This window comes from Furipterus horrens, unplaced genomic scaffold (assembly GCF_987537825.1).
Source record: "Furipterus horrens unplaced genomic scaffold, mFurHor1.1.pri manual_scaffold_7, whole genome shotgun sequence".
In the NCBI taxonomy this organism is placed as follows: domain Eukaryota; kingdom Metazoa; phylum Chordata; class Mammalia; order Chiroptera; family Furipteridae; genus Furipterus; species Furipterus horrens.
Window position 1 is genome coordinate 111780150 of NW_028327177.1, and position 19384 is coordinate 111799533.

At 36.4% G+C, this 19384-nt stretch overlaps 1 protein-coding gene across 3 annotated transcripts in view; it reads left to right on the forward strand.

Annotated features, from left to right (window-relative positions):
- Nucleotides 1–19384, forward strand: part of STAG1 (STAG1 cohesin complex component) — a 382246-nt gene that overhangs the window by 124233 nt on the left and 238629 nt on the right. For all 3 annotated transcript variants that reach the window (XM_090284291.1, XM_090284293.1, XM_090284292.1), the window contains exon 4: nt 17709–17873. In XM_090284291.1, the coding sequence (XP_090140417.1) occupies nt 17709–17873 (165 nt within the window). The remainder of the gene's footprint in view (nt 1–17708; nt 17874–19384) is intronic.

The following is a 19384-nucleotide window of genomic DNA, read 5'->3' on the forward strand; positions in this document are numbered from 1 at the left end:
ATACATACATGTTATACATATAGTACTGTAATGTATACATATATATTATATACCTATTATTATTTTTTAACTGTTTGAGAATAACTTGCAGACATGATGTCACTTTATTCCTAATGCTTTAGTATGAATTTTCTTTAAATTAAGAACATTCTCGCCCTGGCTGGCGTGGCTCGGTGGACTGAGTTGCCTGCCTGCAGACCAAAGGGTCGCTGGTTTGGTTCCCAGTCAGGGCACATGCCTGGGTTGCAGGCCGGGTCTCCAGTTGGGGGCATGGGAGAGGCAACCACACACTGATGTTTCTCTCCCTCTCTTTCTCCCTCCCTTCCCATCTCTCAATAAATAAATAAACAAACAAACAAAATCTTTAAAAAAAAAAAAAAATCTCATACTCAGCCACAGTACAGTTATGAAAATTAGGAAAATGTTGACATAATAGTGACCTTATCTATACACTTCATTCATATTTTGCCACTTGTTTGAAAAATGGCCTACAAAAAGAAAAAATAAGGTTCAGGATTCAGTCTAGAATTTTATTTTTAGTTGTCATTTATAAATCAGTGCATCTATAACATAACCTATCTTTAATTCCTGGTTTAATATTTTATTAAGGATTTTTTTTTCCTTTGTTCTATTTGAGAACCAGTACTTGTATTCTCAACATTATTTAACTGTTTTATTTGTATAGACTGAATAGAAGTAAATGAAGAGAGATATAATTTTTACTTTTATGCCTGTATATTTACAGACATAGAAAAGGGAGAATTCACAATAAAATAATAAAAATGAGTTTTAGAAGGAAGGTAGATTAGCAGGGGAATTTATTTATAAAATTTGGAAGTTCTAAATTACTTGGTCTTTCTATTTATAATATTGTGAATTTTATGATATTTAAATATTTTATGTAATTTTTAATAAGTACATAGTATTCTGTATCACATTAATTCATTCCATATTGAACATTCATATTGAAAATTCTTTACTAATCTAAACAATGCTGATATAACCTATCTTGCAAATAAATTTTTCTCTAGAGCCATTGATATTTTTTATCTTAAATTCCCCAAAGTGGGGTTGATTAGTCAAAGGGTATGCCATTTGTTTGAAAGATTTTAATGTGTCTTACTGATTTCTTTTTCACTCAGCACAACATATGGCATTGTGCTTGTACCTTTGCTTATACAGATTGTTAAATCCTTGCTAATTTCTAAGTGGTGTAAGATTTCATCAGTATTTTCTAAAATACTGATCATTTGTATTTTTTGAATTGCCTGTTTATCATCTTCTATATTGCTGTTATTTTAATTTTTCTAAGAAACAAAAATTTTCTTATAAGAATTTTTGTAGCTAAGCCTACACACTTTTATGACCAATTTTGGAAATGCTTTTCTATCAGTTGACTTGTATCATCTTCTTTTTCATATTAGCTTTGTTTTATTTTCTTAAGTTTTAATTTTGCATTTCTTCTACAGACTAGTTTTTAGGTCTTTCTTAATTTTGTTAAAACATACCATAATTATTCCAGAAACCCAGAATTAAAACATGAGTTGCTATGGAATTTCCTCATCCTATGTTCTTTCCCTCTCTACTATGTCTAATGAGATTCTGATGAAATTTTATTTCACAGTGTCTTCTATGCCCATCCCTTCTACTATCTTTCTATGTTTAATCTTTTTTTGTTGTTTTTCCTTTCATCCTTTTTAATACTGTGAAGTTGACCTGTTTTAAAACATGTACAAAAAGTAAGAAGTGTCTTTGTTTTGGGGAATGTTCTTCTGACTTAACCTTACAACCTAATATCTCATTATATTTCTCTACTGATAGATAATCTTTCATTCAGTTAGATACATATCTCTATCTTTCTGTATGTTGCTTGTGCTTTCCCATTTGTACACCTTAGTCCATGGTGATTTTTCTTTCTGGAATCCTTGTTTTCTAACTTCCATTTATGCTAACCTTACTGATTTTACTAATCTGTTAAATTCCAGCTTGCAGTTCATCATTTCTTGAAATTATGGAAAGTATTTTTTACCAGTACTGTAGTTTACTATATTATATTGTAGTTATTTGTGTTTGTTTTTTAATTACATGTATGTAAAGATTTTGCATAAAGCTATCCCAGATGTGTTTATGTACATTATTTGTGAAAAGTAGGGGTTATTTCTTATTTATATCTTATGAATAAATTCAGGTAAGGCACAAAGGTAAAGAAAGTTGGTGTATGTTGTCTCTTAAAGCTTCTAGAAAAGTCATTGCACATTCAGACTGCAGCATATTCTATACAGAGCTTTGGGATAGAGTAATTTTGAATAGTTAATTTTCTGATACAGCAGTGCTAACTTATACTTCAGACTGTTTACCAGAAATGTAGGGACACGTTTATATTAAGTAGTATGTAGTTATAGTACAACATTTGTCCTAAAGATTGACCAAAACTCTGATGGTAGATTGTAACATTTTCAGAAAGATTCAGTGAAGGGTGTGTATATTTGTGACTGAGAATATTGACAATAAAATTCATTATGTACTACGTTGAGGCAGGCTTTGTTTCAGGCACGTAATTTTATTTTTCAACACATATTCATTAACATATTTTCCCCTCTGCTGTTATTTTTTAATTAGCTGCAGCATTGAACACATGGCTGTAGTGTCCATATCACTAACCCTGTGGCCCATAGAAATCTTTCTTTCACTGTTTGAGAAAAGAAGTACGAGTGTTTCTTCTTTACTACCACTTGACAAAATTGTATTAGGATGGTGAAAAGTAAATCTTAAATACCATAAGCTCTTTGAAAGTTGTGTTGTGCTACATGCAAGGATCAACATTTTTATGTGTGTGGTATATAGTAACTGCATGATGAATGAAGAAATAAAAGTAGTGTTGCATGAGTGAAAAAAATCTGTTTCCTAATACCTTCTATCTGTAGATTTAATCATTTTGAGTTTGCTCATAATTATATTCAAGTTATGCATATTAGGCAGTAATACCACATAAGTGTCACTTGGGCACAAATTCTGAAAGGTAGAATAATTGAGGCTCCTTGAGTCAAAACATAGAAAATAGATATGACCACTAGTTTGCGGCAGATATTTTAGAAGAGTTCCACTTGCTATTTAATGGAAGAAAGATTTCCTAGTTGGGTAGTAGATGGGATAGAGTAAGCTGATCTTGTTCCACCAAGGAGACTATATGTCTAGGATCAGTAAGGATTTAAAGATCTGTGCTGAGCTAGATCTATGCTAGAGCTAGTATGTATGTATTCTGGCAGTCTGTTGTGGGGGCCCTACCTACTGGCCTGGTATTCAAGGATAGGGCTTCAGTTTCTGGGGTAAACTGATAATAGTAGGACAGGACTAGCTCAAGAGGAACTGAGTTACTGGCTAGATTACAAAGTCATTATTAACTGCAAATTAAGGCAAATACTTTGTTCTTAAGATGGCACATGAGAGAGAACTGGACCATCCAGGCAAGTTTGACAGGATCTAATCAATTTCTTTCATTTGAGAGCACGATGAGTCCTTGTCCAGGAATGGGACTGCAGGTGGCCTAAGCTATGTGATCAGAAAAGTATAGGGAAGGGAGCCTGGCAAATCACAATTAGAGGGTTGTGTATGTATTATTACCCTTTGAAATAACTCACAATTCTTAATTTTTAACTTCCCCCTACTTTTGTGCCTATGCCTGCAACCCCCAGATAAACATGTGATTTGAGTGGGATAAGTATAGCTAATGTCTGAGAGAGGAATTATTCTCAAGACTGCAAAATTGTACCCCTTGGGTATAAACTAAAGATTGAGTGTATCATTCTTATAATCTTACCTCTTCCTTACTCCTTTTTATTAGCGACAGTCTTCTTATCATCAGCTTGCAGTTTGTCTTTCTTCATGTTTACTGTATATTACTGTCTGAATCTGTACTAGGAAAATCACTCTCATGATAATGGGGATAAAATATAGATACACCATAGATGAGATCAAATGGATTTTTATTTTTTAATCTGTTTTGTTTGTCCATTTTATAGACAGTAATAAAAGGCTTCCATGTATGAGAATTATGCTTTATTTTCCTCTTATACATAAACATTCCTACACATACACAGATGTATTTGTCATAGTATTATTTGTAATAGTAAATGACCTGAAACAAAATGTCATGTCTGTCAACTGATAACAGCTAAGTAAATTAACGTAAGTGTGTGCAGTGGAACACTGACACTTTGAGAAAAGAATAAGACATTCTGTAGGTCTTGATATAAATTGACTACAAAATATATTGTTAAATCAGGATGATGCACATCTGTGCATAAATAACAAACTATAATAGATACATGGAAATAGGTATGTGCTGTTTCTTTCAACTTTTTAAATTCTATTGAAATACACTTAAGATTTAATCAACGTAATCATTTTTAAGTATACAGTTCAGTGGTATTGAACACATTCATAATGTGCAGTCATCACCATGCATCTTCATCTTCGTCTTAATCCTAAAGCTTTATATCTATTAAACAATAACTCCCCGTTCCACACACCCCCCCGCCCCCCCACCCCCCAGCCTCTGGCAGCCACCATTCTACTTTCTGTCTCTATGATTTTGACTTAAGTATCTGGTATAAGTGGAATCATACAAAATTTGTGTTTGTATGACTAGCTTATGTCACTTAGAATAATATTTTCAAAGTTCATCCATGTTGTAGCATATATCAGAATTTCCTCCTGTTTTAAGACTGAATAACATTCTGGTGTACACATTTGGACACTTGGATTACTTCCAAGTTTAATCTGTTGTGAACAGTGTTGCTATGAGCATGGGTATATAGATATCTTTTGAGACCCTGCTTCCGGTTCTTTTGGATTTATACCCAGTTGTGTAAATTGCTGGATCATATGGTAATTCTATTGTCGACATTTTGAGGAACTGCTATGCAGTTATCACAATGGCTGTACCATTTTACATTCCCAGCAATAATGCTTCTTTGGGGTGAAAGTTCTATATATATCAGTTAAGTCCATGTGGTTTAGTGTGTTGTTCAATGCCTATATATCCTTGGTGTTTCTTTGCTTCGAAGATCTGTCTATTGTTGATAATGGGGTGTTAAAGTCCCCTACTATGAGTGTGTTGCTGTTAATATCCTTGTGGTCTTCTAGTATCTTCTTTATGTTTTTGGGTGCTCCTATGTTGGGTGCATATATGTTTATTAGTGTTATATCTTCTTGGCTGGTTTGGCTCAGTGGATTGAGCGTCGGCCTGCGAGCTAAGTGTCGCTGGTTCGATATTCCAGTCAGGGCACATCAGAGAAGGAAAACTCTGACTCCAAAAAACCTCCGCTGCCTTGCGGCATACCTCTTCAGGGGAAAGGCTAAGGGAGTAAACCCCGACAGAAAATCTGGAGCCGGAGTCCCTAAGGCGGTTTGACGTTGTAGTCAACACCGGCAACTCCTGCGGCGCACCTGAAGCCAAGCTGTATCGACTCCGTCTTTCCCTTGGACCCTTCAGCTGCGAAGGGGGGGGGGGGTCTGCTGCATGGGCAACAGCAGACCCTCCATATCACCCCGCCCAGGCTCTGTAGCTTCAGCTTCACTGGAGAGGACACTCCATCGTCATCGCAAGATGTCGATTTAACACGGGAGGAGACAGATACCGTGTCACTCCCGAGTCGGACTGCACAGCCATTCTCGGCGGTGCAGATAGACTCTTAAGAAGCTACACCATCGTCTCTCGAGACGGACGGCTGCCGACGACGAATCTTCTTGATGGATTGTTCCCTTAAGTATTATGAAATTTACTTCTTTATCTCTTTTTATTGCCCTTGCTTTGAAATCCGTTTTGCTTTGAAATCCGTTTTGTCTGATATGAGTACTGCTACCCCAGCTTTTTTTCATGTCCTTTTGCTTGGAATACTTTTTTGTATCCCTTTACTTTCAGTCTGTGTAAATCTTTTGTTTTGAGGTGTGTTTCTTGTAGACAGCAAATATGTGGGTCCTGTTTTCTTATCCATTCCGTTACCCTATGTCTTTTAATTGGAACATTTAATCCCTTTACATTTAAGGTTATTATTGGCATGTATTTATTCATTTCCCTTTGTACCTGTGTTCCTCTCCTGTTTTTTTCTTCTTTTCCTTAAAATATTCTCTTTAGCATCTCTTGCAATGCTGGTTTGGTGGAGATGTATTCTTTTAGTCTTTCTTTGTCTGAGAAACTCCTTATTTCACCTTTCATTTTGAATGAGAGCCTTGCTGGGTAGAGTATTCTTGGTTGTAGGCCTTTGTTTTTCATTGCTTGAAATATTTTTGACCATTCTCTTCTGGCTTGTAATGTTTCTGTTGAGAAATCGGTCGATAGCCTTATCGGAGCTCCCTTGTATGTTATTTGCTGTTTTTCTCTTGCTGCTTTTAGGATTCTCTCTCTGTCTTTGAATGTTGCCATTTTAATTATGATGTGCCTTGGAGTGGGGTTTTTGGGGTTCCTCTTCATTGGGACTCTCTGTGCTTCCTGAACTTCCATAACTTTTTCTCTCATCAGGTTGGGAACTTTTTCTCTCATCAGGTTGGAAAATTTTTCTGTCATTACTTCTCCTATCAGCTTTTCTATTTCTTGTTTTTCTTCTTCTCCTTCTTTTATTCCAATAACTCCGATATTATTTCTTCTCATGCTATCCTGTAATTCCCTTATATCTTCTTCGTACTTTTTCAATCTTTTTTCATTTTGTTGTATTGTCTGGGAATTTTTTTGTACATTGTCCTCTAACTCAATGATCCCATCCTCTGCTTCGTTTAGCCTGCTTTTGACTGATTCTACTGTGTTTTTCAGTTCAGAGATTGTATTCTTCATTTCTTCCTGTTCCTTAGTAATAGTTTCTATGTCCTTTTTTATGCTGGTGTCGTTCTCCGTAAGTTCTCTGTAATTTTCTTGGAGCTGTTGGTAACTTCCATGGAGGTTATTGTAGTTGTTTTTGAAGTTGTCGAGTATATTGAGCTTCTTCACCATCATTGTTTTGAATTCCATGTCTGACATTGGGCTATGTCTATCGTATCTACCTCTCTTTCTGGGGATTCCTCTTTTCTTTTCATTGAGAGGTTGTTTCTGTGTCTTACCATGTTGGATTCTTCCTGTTTGTTTTTGTTTTTTGGATTTGTCTGCTTTGATTTCCCACCTTTGTGGTATGAGATTCCTTAGGGTTTCAGTGGTGCAGTCTCTTTGATCTCCTGAGCCTGATGTTCTTGGGTTATCCTTTATGTCGTTTGTTTATGCTGTCTGGTTATATTTCAGATGCTCTTTGGTGGGATTTTCCTCTGGCTAGTTGATTGAGAGTCACTCTGTCCACTTTGTCTTGAGTTCTTTTGTGGAGATGCTGTTAATAACATAAATACACAGCGCAGGCAGGAAACCCACACCCTCAAAAATATCCCCCACCCTCTATTCCGCTATTGTCAGCAAATGAGCCAGTATTAATATAAATGTAGAGAGGTTAGGGCTTTTATACTATAGGAAGAATAGATAAGAGTTGTTTTTAAAGAGGAAAAGTATGATTTTTGAGAGGGGATGATAGATTAGTAATAGTAGCAAATAGTGTCGAGACTATGCAAGACAGTAGGTAATATTTACATTGTCGTCGTCGTCGGCAGCCGTCCGTCTCGAGAGACGATGGCGTAGCTTCTTAAGAGTCTATCTGCACCGCTGAGAATGGTTGTGCAGTCCGACTCGGGAGTGACACGGTATCTGTCTCCTCCCGTGTTGAATCGACATCTTGCGATGACGCTGGAGTGTCCTCTCCAGTGAAGCTGAAGCTACAGAGCCTGGGCAGGGTGATATGGAGGGTCTGCTGTTGCCCATGCAGCAGACCCCCCCTCTTTTCGCAGCTGAAGGGTCCAAGGGAAAGACGGAGTCAATACAGCTTGGCTTCAGGTGCGTCGCAGGAGTTGCCGGTGTTGACTACAACGTCAAACCGCCTTAGGGACTCCATTTGGAATTGTATAGTATTAGATTTATATAGTATATTCTATTTAGTGTGAAAGGGAGGCTAAACAAAACAAACAAAAATTAAAGAGGAAGGATGAGGAGAGATGGTATGAAACAAATGAAAGAGATAGTTAAAAAATTTTTTTAAATAAAAGTAAAAATTAAAATTAAAAATAAGAAATTAAAAAATATAATACAAATAAAAAAACTAAAATAGAAATAAAAATTAAAAAATATATATACAAAAGGGAAGTTCTTACTCAGTTCAGCCTTTGTATGCCATCTTCTTTTTCTGGATCCACAGCTGGTCTAATGCGGTGGGCCAGAGGTTCCTGATCCTTGCAGCAGTGGTGTGCACCTGAGTGCGGTCTTGGTCGTAAGCCCGGGTTACTCCCAAGTGCCCGCGGTGGCCAGTGCATTTGTGCATGGTGGAAGTGAGTGTCTGTGAGTTGCCACCGCCTGCTGTTCCCATGCCGCAGCCGCCCGCCATTCCTGCACCCGCCTGGGCGGGCATGAACAGAGCTAGCGCAAGTGGGCTGTGCCCACCGGGGCTGTCCAGGGGTGTCTGCGCATGGGCTTCTGCGTGCCCAGCAGGCCCTCCGTGCGCCTGTTGGGGCACTGATCTTGTTTCTGTTGGGGTGTGTCCGAGGGGCACCCGGACGCACGCCAGCGAACTGGCTGCGCGCCTGCGCCAGTATATTAGGGCACTTCCCTGTGCGCTCCTGCGCTACCCAAGGGGAGGGTTGGGGAGTGGGCGAGCGCGCTTCTGCGCCTGTGCTCCTCAAGAATGTCCTATCACCCCTAACCTTTCCTCCCCTCTACGCAGTACACAAGAGAAAAATATAAAGGAAAATCACGTTCTCACATGCACGGCAGTGCGCTATTTCTTGTCTTTCAGCGCCAGATGCCACCTGGCCCACTCCTGGCTCTGCCAGTGGGCAGAGATCCACTCTCCTTCTGATTCCTCTCTGGGGAAGTCTGTGGTCGCTAATAAGTCTTTGAGTACTTCCAGCCGCAGCTCAGGGAGCCAACCTAGTCAGAAATCCCGTCTTGTCCCTTTTTCTTCTGCTATCCTCACCAAACAGGTCACTCCCAGATGGTTTTCTCTAATCCACCAGTGTCAAGGCTCAACTCCTGCCAGTGTACAGCTGCTCACCGAGATGTTCTGTCTGCAATTAGTCCAAACTACAGGCGGGTCTCGGGAGCCAGAAAGCACAGCCTCTCCTCACTCCTCCACCATCTTCTCTTTTCTCCTCCTTTATCTCTCTTACCCTAGGAGATATATCAGTGAAAACATGGCTGCATGGGATATCTGAAATTTTCCTGCTTATTGTTTCCGCTATGAGTTCTGTGATGTCACAGCTTACATTTAAGTTTTTTATCCATCTTAAGTTTATTCTGGTGTGTGGTGTAAGTTGGTGGTCTAGTTTTTTTTTTTTTTTGCATCTATCTGTCCAAATCTCCTAACACCGTTTATTGAAGAGGCTATTTTTACTCCTTTTTATGCTACTGCTTCCTTTATCACATATTAGTTGACCATAGAGACATGGGTTTATTTCTAGGCTCTATTTTATGTTCCATTTATCTGTGTGTCTGTTCTTATGCCAGCACCAGACTGTTTTGATTACAGTGGCCTCGTTATATAGTTTGATATCAGGTATTTTGTTCCTTCCTCGTTTGTTCTTCTTTCTCAAGATTGCTGTTGCTATTCGGGGTCGTTTTTGGTTCCATATAAATTTTTAAAATATTTGTTCTAGATGTGTGAGGTATGTCATAGATATTTTAATAGGGATTACATTTTATCTATAAATTGCTTTGGGTAGTATGGACATTTTAATAATGTTAATTCTTCTATTTCATGAACACAGTATGTGCTTACGTTTATTTGTATCTTCCTTAATTTATTTCTTCAGTGTTCTGTAGTTTTCCAAGTGCAGGTCTTTTACCTCCTTGGTTAAGTTTATTCCTGCGTACTTTATTTTTCTTATTGGTATAGTAAATGGGATTTCCCCCTTAGTTTCTATCTGATATTTCATTGTTGGTGTTCAAAAATGCCTTCAATTTCTGAATATTTATTTTGTAACCCTCTACTTTGCCATATTCACTTATTAGGTTGAGCAGTTTTATGGTGGAGCCTATGGAGTTTTCTGTGTACACTATCATGTCATCTGTGAATAATGACAGTTTTACTTCCTTCTTTCTATTTTGGATTCCTTTCATTTATTTTTCTTGTCTGATTGCTGTAGCTAGAACTTCCAAAATTATGTCGAATAGAAGTGGAGAAAGTGGACACCCTCATCTTGGTCCTGATCTTAGAGGGAAAGCTTTTAGTTTTTGCCCATTGAATATGATGTTGGTGGAAGGTTTCTCATATATGGCCTTTATTGTGTTGAGGTATGCTCCCTCTATTCCTACTTTGCTGAGTGGTTTTATCATAAATGGGTGCTGTACTTTATCAAATACTTTTTTAGCATCTATTAATACGATCATGTGATTTTTGTTTTTCATTTCGGTTATGTGGTGTATTACATATATTGATTTGTGAATATTATACCATCCTTGCATCCCTGAGATGAATCCCACTTGATCATGCTGTATGATTTTTTTAATGTATTTCTGGATCCAGTTTGCCAATATTTTGTTTAGGATTTTAGCATCTATGTTCATCAGATATATTGGCCTGCAGTTTTCTTTCTTCGTTGTGTCTTGACCTGGTTTTGGCATTAGGATAATACTGGTCATATAAAAAAAGGTCGGGAGTCTTCCTCTTCTTGAATATTTTGGAATAGTTTGAGAAGAATAGTAATTAGTTCTCCTGTAAATGTTTGGTGAAATTCACCTATGAAAGTGTTTGGACTGGGACTTTGGTGAGCTAGGAGTTTTTTGCTTGTTGCTTCAGTTTCACTAGTTGTTGTCTGTTTAGACTTTCTGCTTGTTGATTCAGTTTTGGAAGAACATATGTTTCCAGAAATTTGTCCATTTTACCCAGATTGTCAAATCTTGACATATAGTTGCTCATAGCAATTTCCATAATCCTTTGTACTTCTGTGATATCGGTTGTGATTTTTCCTCTTTTGTTTCTGATTTTACTTATTTATGTCCTTTTTTTTTTTTTTTTCTTTTTTTCCTTGATGACTGGTTAAAGGCTTGTCGATTTTATTTATATTTTCAAAGAATCAGCTCCTGGACTTATTCATCCTTTGAACTGTTTTTTTAGTCTCTATTCCATTTAATTCTGCTCTGATCTTGATTATTTCCTTCCTTCAACTTGCTCTGGGCTTTGTTTGTTGTTGTTCCTCTAGTTCTTGTAGATGTAGGGTTAGGTGGTTTATTTGAAAATTTTCTATCTTCTTAAGGTAGGCCAGTATTGCTAGGAGCTTCTTTCTCAGGACTGCCTTTGCTGTGTGTGTCCCATAGGTTTTAGGGTGTTATCTGTTCATTTTCATTTTTTTCCAGAAACTTCTTGATTTCTTCCTTGATCTCATTTTTAACCCATTCATTATTTAATAGCATGTTATTAAATGTCCATAAATTAGCATGTTTTTGATTTTTTTTCTTGTGGTTGGTTTCTAGTTTCAGGCCACTGTGATCTGAGAAGATTCTTGATATGATTTTATTTTTCTTGAACTTGTTGAGGCTTGTTTTGTGTCCTGCCATGTGGTCTATCTTTGAAAATGTTCTATGTGCATTTGAAAAGAATGTATATTTTGCTTCTTTGGCGTGAAAGGTTCTGTATGTATCAATTAAGTCCATTTAATCGAGAGTATTATTCAATAAAGAATTTCCTTTTTTTTTCTTTGCTTGTAAGATCTGTCCATTGTTGACAGTGGTGTGTTAAAATCCCACTACTATGAGTGTGTTGCTGTCCCTATCTTTCTTGAAGTCCTCCAAGATTTTCCTTATATATTTGGGTGCTCCTATGTTGAGTGCATATATCTTTACAAGAGTTATATCTTCTTGAATGATAGTTCCTTAAGTATTATGAAATATCCTTCTTTGTCTCTTTTTACGGCCTTTGTTTTGAAATCTATTTTGTCTGGTGTATGTATTGCTACCCCAGCTTTTTTTCATGTCTGTTTGCTTGGAATATTTTTTTCCATTCCTTCACTTTCAGTCTGTAGACCTTTTTTTCTGAGTTGGGTCTCTTGTAGACAGCATATATGTGGGTCATGTTTTCTTATCCATTCTGCTACTCTGTGTCTTTTGATTGGGGCATTTTATCCATTTACATGTAAGCTTGTTATTGGTATTCATTACCTTTTTCTCTTTTTCTTTTTTGGACCTGTGTTCCTCTCTCTCCTTCATCTTGTCAAAGCAGTTCCTTTAGCATCTCTTGCAATGCTGACTTGGTGGAGATGTATTCTTTAAGTCTTCTTTTGTCTGGGAAACTCCATTTTGAATGAAAGCCTTGCTGGGTAGAGTAGTCTTGGTTGCAGGCCTTTGGTTTTCATTTCTTGGAATATTTTTTGCCATTTCCTTCTGCCGTGTATTGTTTGTGGAAAAATCAGATAGTCTTATCGGAACTCCCTTGTATGTTATTAGCTGTTTCTCCTTTGCTACCTTTACAATTCTGTTTGTTTTTGAATTTTGCCCTCTTAATTATGATGTGTCTTGGATTGGGGTTCTTTAGGTTCATCTTCATTGGGACTCTCTGTGCTTCCTGGAGTTTCAAAACTTTTTATCTCATCTAGTTAGGGAAGTTTTCTGTCATTACTTTTTCAAACAGGTTTTCTATCCCTTGCTTCTCCTCTCCTCTTTCTGTTATCCCTATGATATTAATTTTATTACATTTCATGTTGTCTTGCAGCTCTACTAAACTCTCTTCATTCATTATCAGTCTTTTTTCGCTTTGTTGCTCTGTCTGGGAATTTTTTCTACTTTGTTCTCTAACTTGCCGAAATTTCTCTGTTCCATTTATCCTGCTTTTAATTCCTTGTACTCTGTTCTTCAATTCAGAAATTGTATTCTTCATTTCTTCCTGGCTCTTACTGATAGTTTCTATGTTTTTCATACTGGTGTAGTTTGCAGTAAGTTCCTTCTAGCTTCCCTCAAGTTCTTCGTAGTTCTCACTGAACTCATTAAACTTCCTTATAACCATTATTTTGAACTTAATGTCTGATAGTTTGTTGGCCTCTATTTCATTTAGCACTCCTCTTGGGGATTTCTCCTTTCCTTTCAATTGGGGGTTGTTTCTTTTCTGTCCATTTTAGATGACTCTTCTTGTTTGTTTCTGCTTCTTAGATTGATCTCCTTTGACTCCTTCACTTTGTGGTGTTACTTTCTGTTGTAGGAGACCCATCATTGTAGTTTTGATATACATTTCTCTATTGATTAGTGATATTGAGAGTCTTTTAATATGCCTATTGACCATTTGTTTATCATCTTTGGAGAAATGTTTATTCGGGTGAGTCCTTTACCCATTTTTTAATCTGTTGTTTGTTTTTTTGTTGAGTTTTAAGAGTTCTGTGTATGTTCTGGATATTGATTTCTTATCAGATGTATGATTTGCAAATATATTCTCTGGGTTGCCATTTTTCACTTTCCCTGTTGAGTGGTCTTGACACTTTCCGTGAAAAATTATTTAACTGTATATGTGAGAGTTTATTTTTCTACTCTCTTCTTCTCTTCTGTTGGCCTTTATGTTAGTACCACACTTTTCATTACTGTAGTTTTGCAGTCAGTAATTGTGTGTCCTTCAGTGTTGTTCTTTCTTGAAGTCTGTTATGGCTACTCAAGGTCTTTTGAGATTTTCTGTTAGTTTTAGATAGGGTTTTTCTATTTCTGCAAAGGTAGGATCTTTTGAATTTTTGATAGAGATTACATCGAATCTGCTAATCACTTTTAGTGGTATTGATATTTTACCAATACTATGTTTTCCAATTCATGTAATTGGGATGGGTTTCCATTTATGTCTGAAAAAAAATTTTTTTTTTGCATTTGTTTTTATTATGTTTAAATGTCTCTGAAAGAACATAGAATAATGAATTAATTAGTTGCCTCTTAGAAAATAAGGTTGTGGCTTGAGGGCAGGTTGGGCAAGTTTTATTTTACAACTTTTAAACCGGCGGCGGCGGCGGCAGCCGTCCGTCTCGAGAGACGATGGTGTAGCTTCTTAAGAGTCTATCTGCACCGCCGAGAATGGCTGTGCAGTCCAACTCGGGAGTGACACGGTATCTGTCTCCTCCCGTGTTGAATCGACATCTTGCGATGACGCTGGAGTGTCCTCTCCAGTGAAGCTGAAGCTACAGAGCCTGGGCAGGGTGATATGGAGGGTCTGCTGTTGCCCATGCAGCAGACCCCCCCTCTCTTCGCAGCTGAAGGGTCCAAGGGAAAGACGGAGTCAATACAGCTTGGCTTCAGGTGCGCCGCAGGAGTTGCCGGTGTTGACTACAACGTCAAACCGCCTTAGGGACTCCGGCTCCGGATTTTCTGTCGGGGTTTACTCCCTTAGCCTTTCCCCTGAAGAGGTATGCCGCAAGGCAGCGGAGGTTTTTTGGAGTCAGAGTTTTCCTTCTCTGATGTGCCCTGACTGGAAGATCGAACCAGCGACACTTAGCTCGCAGGCCGACGCTCAATCCACTGAGCCAAACCAGCCAGGGTTAAACTTTTAAACCATCTTTTGAATTTTAGCCATGTGAATGTATTAGCTATTCAATAAAGACAAATAACATTTTCCCTCTCTATTCTTTATACACATATTCATGCACTAATACACACGTGCATGTGTGCACAATACTAAGAAGATGTCTATTACTCCAAAGAATGAGCACAAATACAAGACTTGTTAGGAGCCAGGATTTAGAGTCCAGCTAAACAGGATGAACGTGTGAAACGATTTTTTTCAGTCAACTTTAAATTAATAGTATAGCAGGATTGTATGCTGTAGAAATGCATCTGTAGTAGATGGTTGAAGAGGTAGTAACTGACATCCTTATTTGCCAAGGAATTTGGACTTTAACTTGATGGTTGTGAGGGTCATAGATGATCAGATATTAAATAAGGATGTGATAGGATTAGGATTCAGTTATAAAGATTGCTGTGGTTATAGTATTAGAATAGAGTGGCATTGTCCAACAGAGATGTGATGTGAGCCACACCTGCAAGTCAATATTTTCTAGTAAGATAAAACAAAATGGGTAAAATTAACTAATATAATTTAACTTATATAAGAGATATTTTTCATTATATGATCAATATAAAATTATTGAGTTATTTTATATGCTATTCATACTAATCTTCACAAGTCTGTGGATATTTTATACTTACTGCACGTCTCAGTTTTGACTAGCCATATTTTTAGCTTCATGAGCCTAGTGGTTACCATGTTGAACAGTGCAAACACAGAATTAATCCACTCAGACAAAATCCTCACCAGTAATTTGAACAGAAAAAGCTGATGTGAAGAATTATTAATTATTACAGTGTCCTTTAGGAATTTCAGATTAAGATGAGAGACCATTAGAATGGGTGAAATCCAAAAACCTGACAATACCAATTTCGTAGCATGGATGTGAAGGAACAGGAACTCTTACTCTTTGCTGGTGGGAAGGCAAAATGGTATAGCCACTTTGGAAGATTATTTGGCAGTTCTGTATAAACCTAAATATAGTTTTACCAAATGATTCAGTAATTGTCCTCCTATGTGTTTATACTGCTTAGAAAATTAGGTCCATACAAAACCCTGCATGTGAATGTGTTTAACAGATTTATGACTAGTTGTCAAAAATGGTGACTGAAATATCCATCATTAGGTAAACTGATGACAAAATGTGCATTTATACAATGGAATACTATTTAGAAATAAAAAGAAATTTGCTATTTACGCACTGAAAGTCATGGATTACTCTTAAATACAAATTGTCTGAAAAGGATACATACTGTTAATTCCAATCATATGACTATCTGTAAAAGATAAAACTAGTGGCAATTTTTAAAAATTCGGTGTTTGTCAAAGGGAAATAGGTTTGAATGAGTGGAGCACAATTTTTTTTTTTTTTAAGGTGGTGCAGTTTTTCTCTGTAATACTAGAATCATGCATACATGACACAATGTATTTGTCAAAACCCATTGAACTTTACAGAAAAAGAATAAATTTTATGACTACAGATTGTTTAAAAATCATACACATTCACATACACTGATGGGAATATGTCAGATGGACATAGGAGCTAAGTGGAGCTCTCCCAATGGCCAAAGCTGAAACACATTGAACAACAAAATAAAATAGTATTGGGATTATAATATAAAGTATAAAATAAATCTTGATTAACTTACATTAGTATAAATGATAGACTGAGTAAGAATAGACATCTCCCATACTGAAGGATTGCAAATAATATGTGTAAGTATTCCTCCCTCAAAGAGGTGGAGTATAGTTCCCCACCCTTTGAATGTGAGTGCATGTAATGACTTTGTTTGAAAATGGAGGCAAAGTAACTTTGCATTGGCAAAACCTCAAAAACAACACATCAGCCAACTCATTAAGGTCAACAGTAATAGTCATTTTAAATAACACTTTATCTCTCACATCTTTTTTTCCCAACCCATAATTCAACTTTAGTCATGAGAAGAACCACAAATAAACCCAGTTGAGAAACATTGTACAAAATACCTGACAATTAATTTCTCAAAATTGTCAAGGTCACCAAAAATCAAAAAAGTCTAAAAACTGTCACAGCTAAGAGAACTTGAAAGCGACTCAGTGTAAATGTCATACGGGTATTCTGGGTGGAGTCCTGGAAAAGAAAAGGGTCTTTAGGCATGAACAAAGAAAATCTTACATATGGTCTTTTGTTAATGTATTAGTCTTGGTTCATTAATTGTAATGAATGGATTATACAAATGGTAAGGTGTTAATAATAGAGGTGACTAGAAGTGATGTATTTGGGAATTCTCTCTACTGTCTTCACAATTTTTTTGTAAATTTAAAACTTCTAAAAATAATTTTAAGTATAAGCTGTAAACTCATTGTGTATAAAATCAAAGACAAAAATGGTTGTAAGGCTGTTTACTAAGAAAAGTGAAAGGACTAAGGACACAGGAATAGAAAATGAAGGCAACAGGTACTCTTAGTGGTGAGAGAAGCCCCTCCATGCTATGCTTTGTAGTGTTGCTCCAGTGCCCTCTAGTTACAAAGCCTAACATTGCAGCACATGATAAAAGAAAAATGTTTACAGGGTCAAGCTCCAGCATCAGAAAGTGGGGCAAATAAGGGTGAATTTGGAGTTGGGATGTTAATTAAAGAATGTAAACTCTATTGGCACAGGAATGTTTGCTTTATTTATACCCATAGTTCCAGTACCTAGAATGGTTCCAAATATGTTCAGTGTATATTTGTTGCGTGACTGGCTGAGAAATAATTGAGCACTTCAGTAGAGGGAGAAGTCAAATATGCAGCATTTCCAAGTAGTTTTATCAAACATGTTTCTGAGGAAAGGAGAGTATTGAGGAGGGTATGAAGAAAGATATGTCACGAGGCGACATAGTTAAAATTTCAGCCTTGGCATTATTATTGTACAAAATACTAAATCCTTTTTTAAAGCTTATTTTTATGCCTTATATAAATTAGCTGTCTCTTTGCTATTTGTACTTTTTTATTACTGAAAACAAATTGTTAGCCTTCCTTTGGTCAGGGATTATGTCTCTCACTTTTACTAGTACTATCTTTCACAGAATCAGACATAATTTGAGATCATTCTGCCTAAAGTAAAATATGCCTACAATTATTTTTTTTCTGTATGTTTTTACTCAGTCTACAAATAAGAAACCTCGAAAATCTCCAGGAGAGAAAAGTAGAATTGAAGCTGGAATTAGAGGACCAGGCCGTGGAAGAGCTAATGGGCACCCTCAACAGAATGGCGAAGGGGAGCCTGTCACATTATTTGAAGTGGTGAAACTGGGGAAAAGTGCAATGCAGGTAAATTTTAAGTGTTTTTATTTCATTTGTAAAGCATTAAAGTCAATAATCTGTGTGGAACATGTTAGTGTATATATTGATATTTTATGTACTCTTGTTGATTGTGTATTCAGGAAGTTTGTCCTTAAAGGTTTTTCTTTGCTTGTTTTGTAGTGTCAGGGAAAGGTGTTTTGTTTAATAGCAAGATACACTTTAGAGTATATTGTGCTGAGTAAAAATGGCTTACATATTATGATAGGAGCTGCCTAAGAGAATATTTATTGCCTCAATAATTATATATATAAATATATGTATATATACATATATATAATTTATTGTTTAAAAAATATTTTATTTATTTTTAGAGGGAGGGGAAGGGAGGGAGAGCAACATCTATGTGCAAGACCTACATCGATCAGTTGCCTCTTGCACACCCCCAACTGGGTCTTGGCCCACAACCCAGGAATGTGCCCTGACTGGGATTCGAACTAGCGACCTTTAGGATCACAGGTTGGCACTCAATCCACTGAGCCCCACCAGCCAGGGCTCATGATATATATATATTTAGAATCATAACTTAATGTAGGTAATAAGTGCATTGAAAGAAGAAAATGTATAAAAAAGCATTTATAATTAGTGAATTAGGAATAACCACAATTAATATTTTATGGTTATTTTGTGTGTGTGTGTGTGTGTGTGTGTGTGTGTGTGTGTGATCTTTTATAACCTTTTTATCTCTTCTCTTCATTCACTCAACAAATATCACCAACTCGTCTGCAAGAGCACATTTGTATTGTCTTCATACTGTAAGGATAAACAATTTTCATTTTGAAATAATAGATGTGAAATTATTTGGTTATAAGGTATTTCACTCTGAGAGGCATAAATATCATATTACTCTCCCCAAAATTGTACTAATTTATATTTCACCAGAAATACGGCTAGCAATTGGATATTTTATATTTAAGATTTTCCAGCTACAAAGATGAAAATGGTATATATATATTTTTTTATTTTCTAACTCATATGTTTGAGTTTGAAATTTTGGTAATTTATGAAACAGATTTACTTTTAGAACTAAAAGCAAGCAACCTTTTTTTTTTCCTTAGCAAACTTTCTGTTTTCTGTCTGTATTTCCTTTTGAATTCCTTAAGAGAGTTGAGTGTTTACTGCTTTTTACGTATTATCAGATTGATATGTTCAGGGGTTTTGAAATTGGTGTAGGAATGGAGGGGTGTGGAGTAGTGAGATGATGCTAGATGGTAAAAGAAATACTGAATTCCCAGTTATCCAAAGCAATGGACAATTTGTAAATATGGAAGCATAATTTAAAAATAGATTGACTTCTAGCTATTAAGTATAACAACTTTTTGTTATACTTTAGTAGAGAGATTGTTAACAAGCTACAGAAATATTTTTGAGGTCTACCTTATTGTATTGGAAATACAAGCAGAAAAGTGAAGGAAGTTTATTTTTATGCAAAAGTTTTTTCATATAAAACCTTATGAGGTATTTACTTATGTAAAGATAGT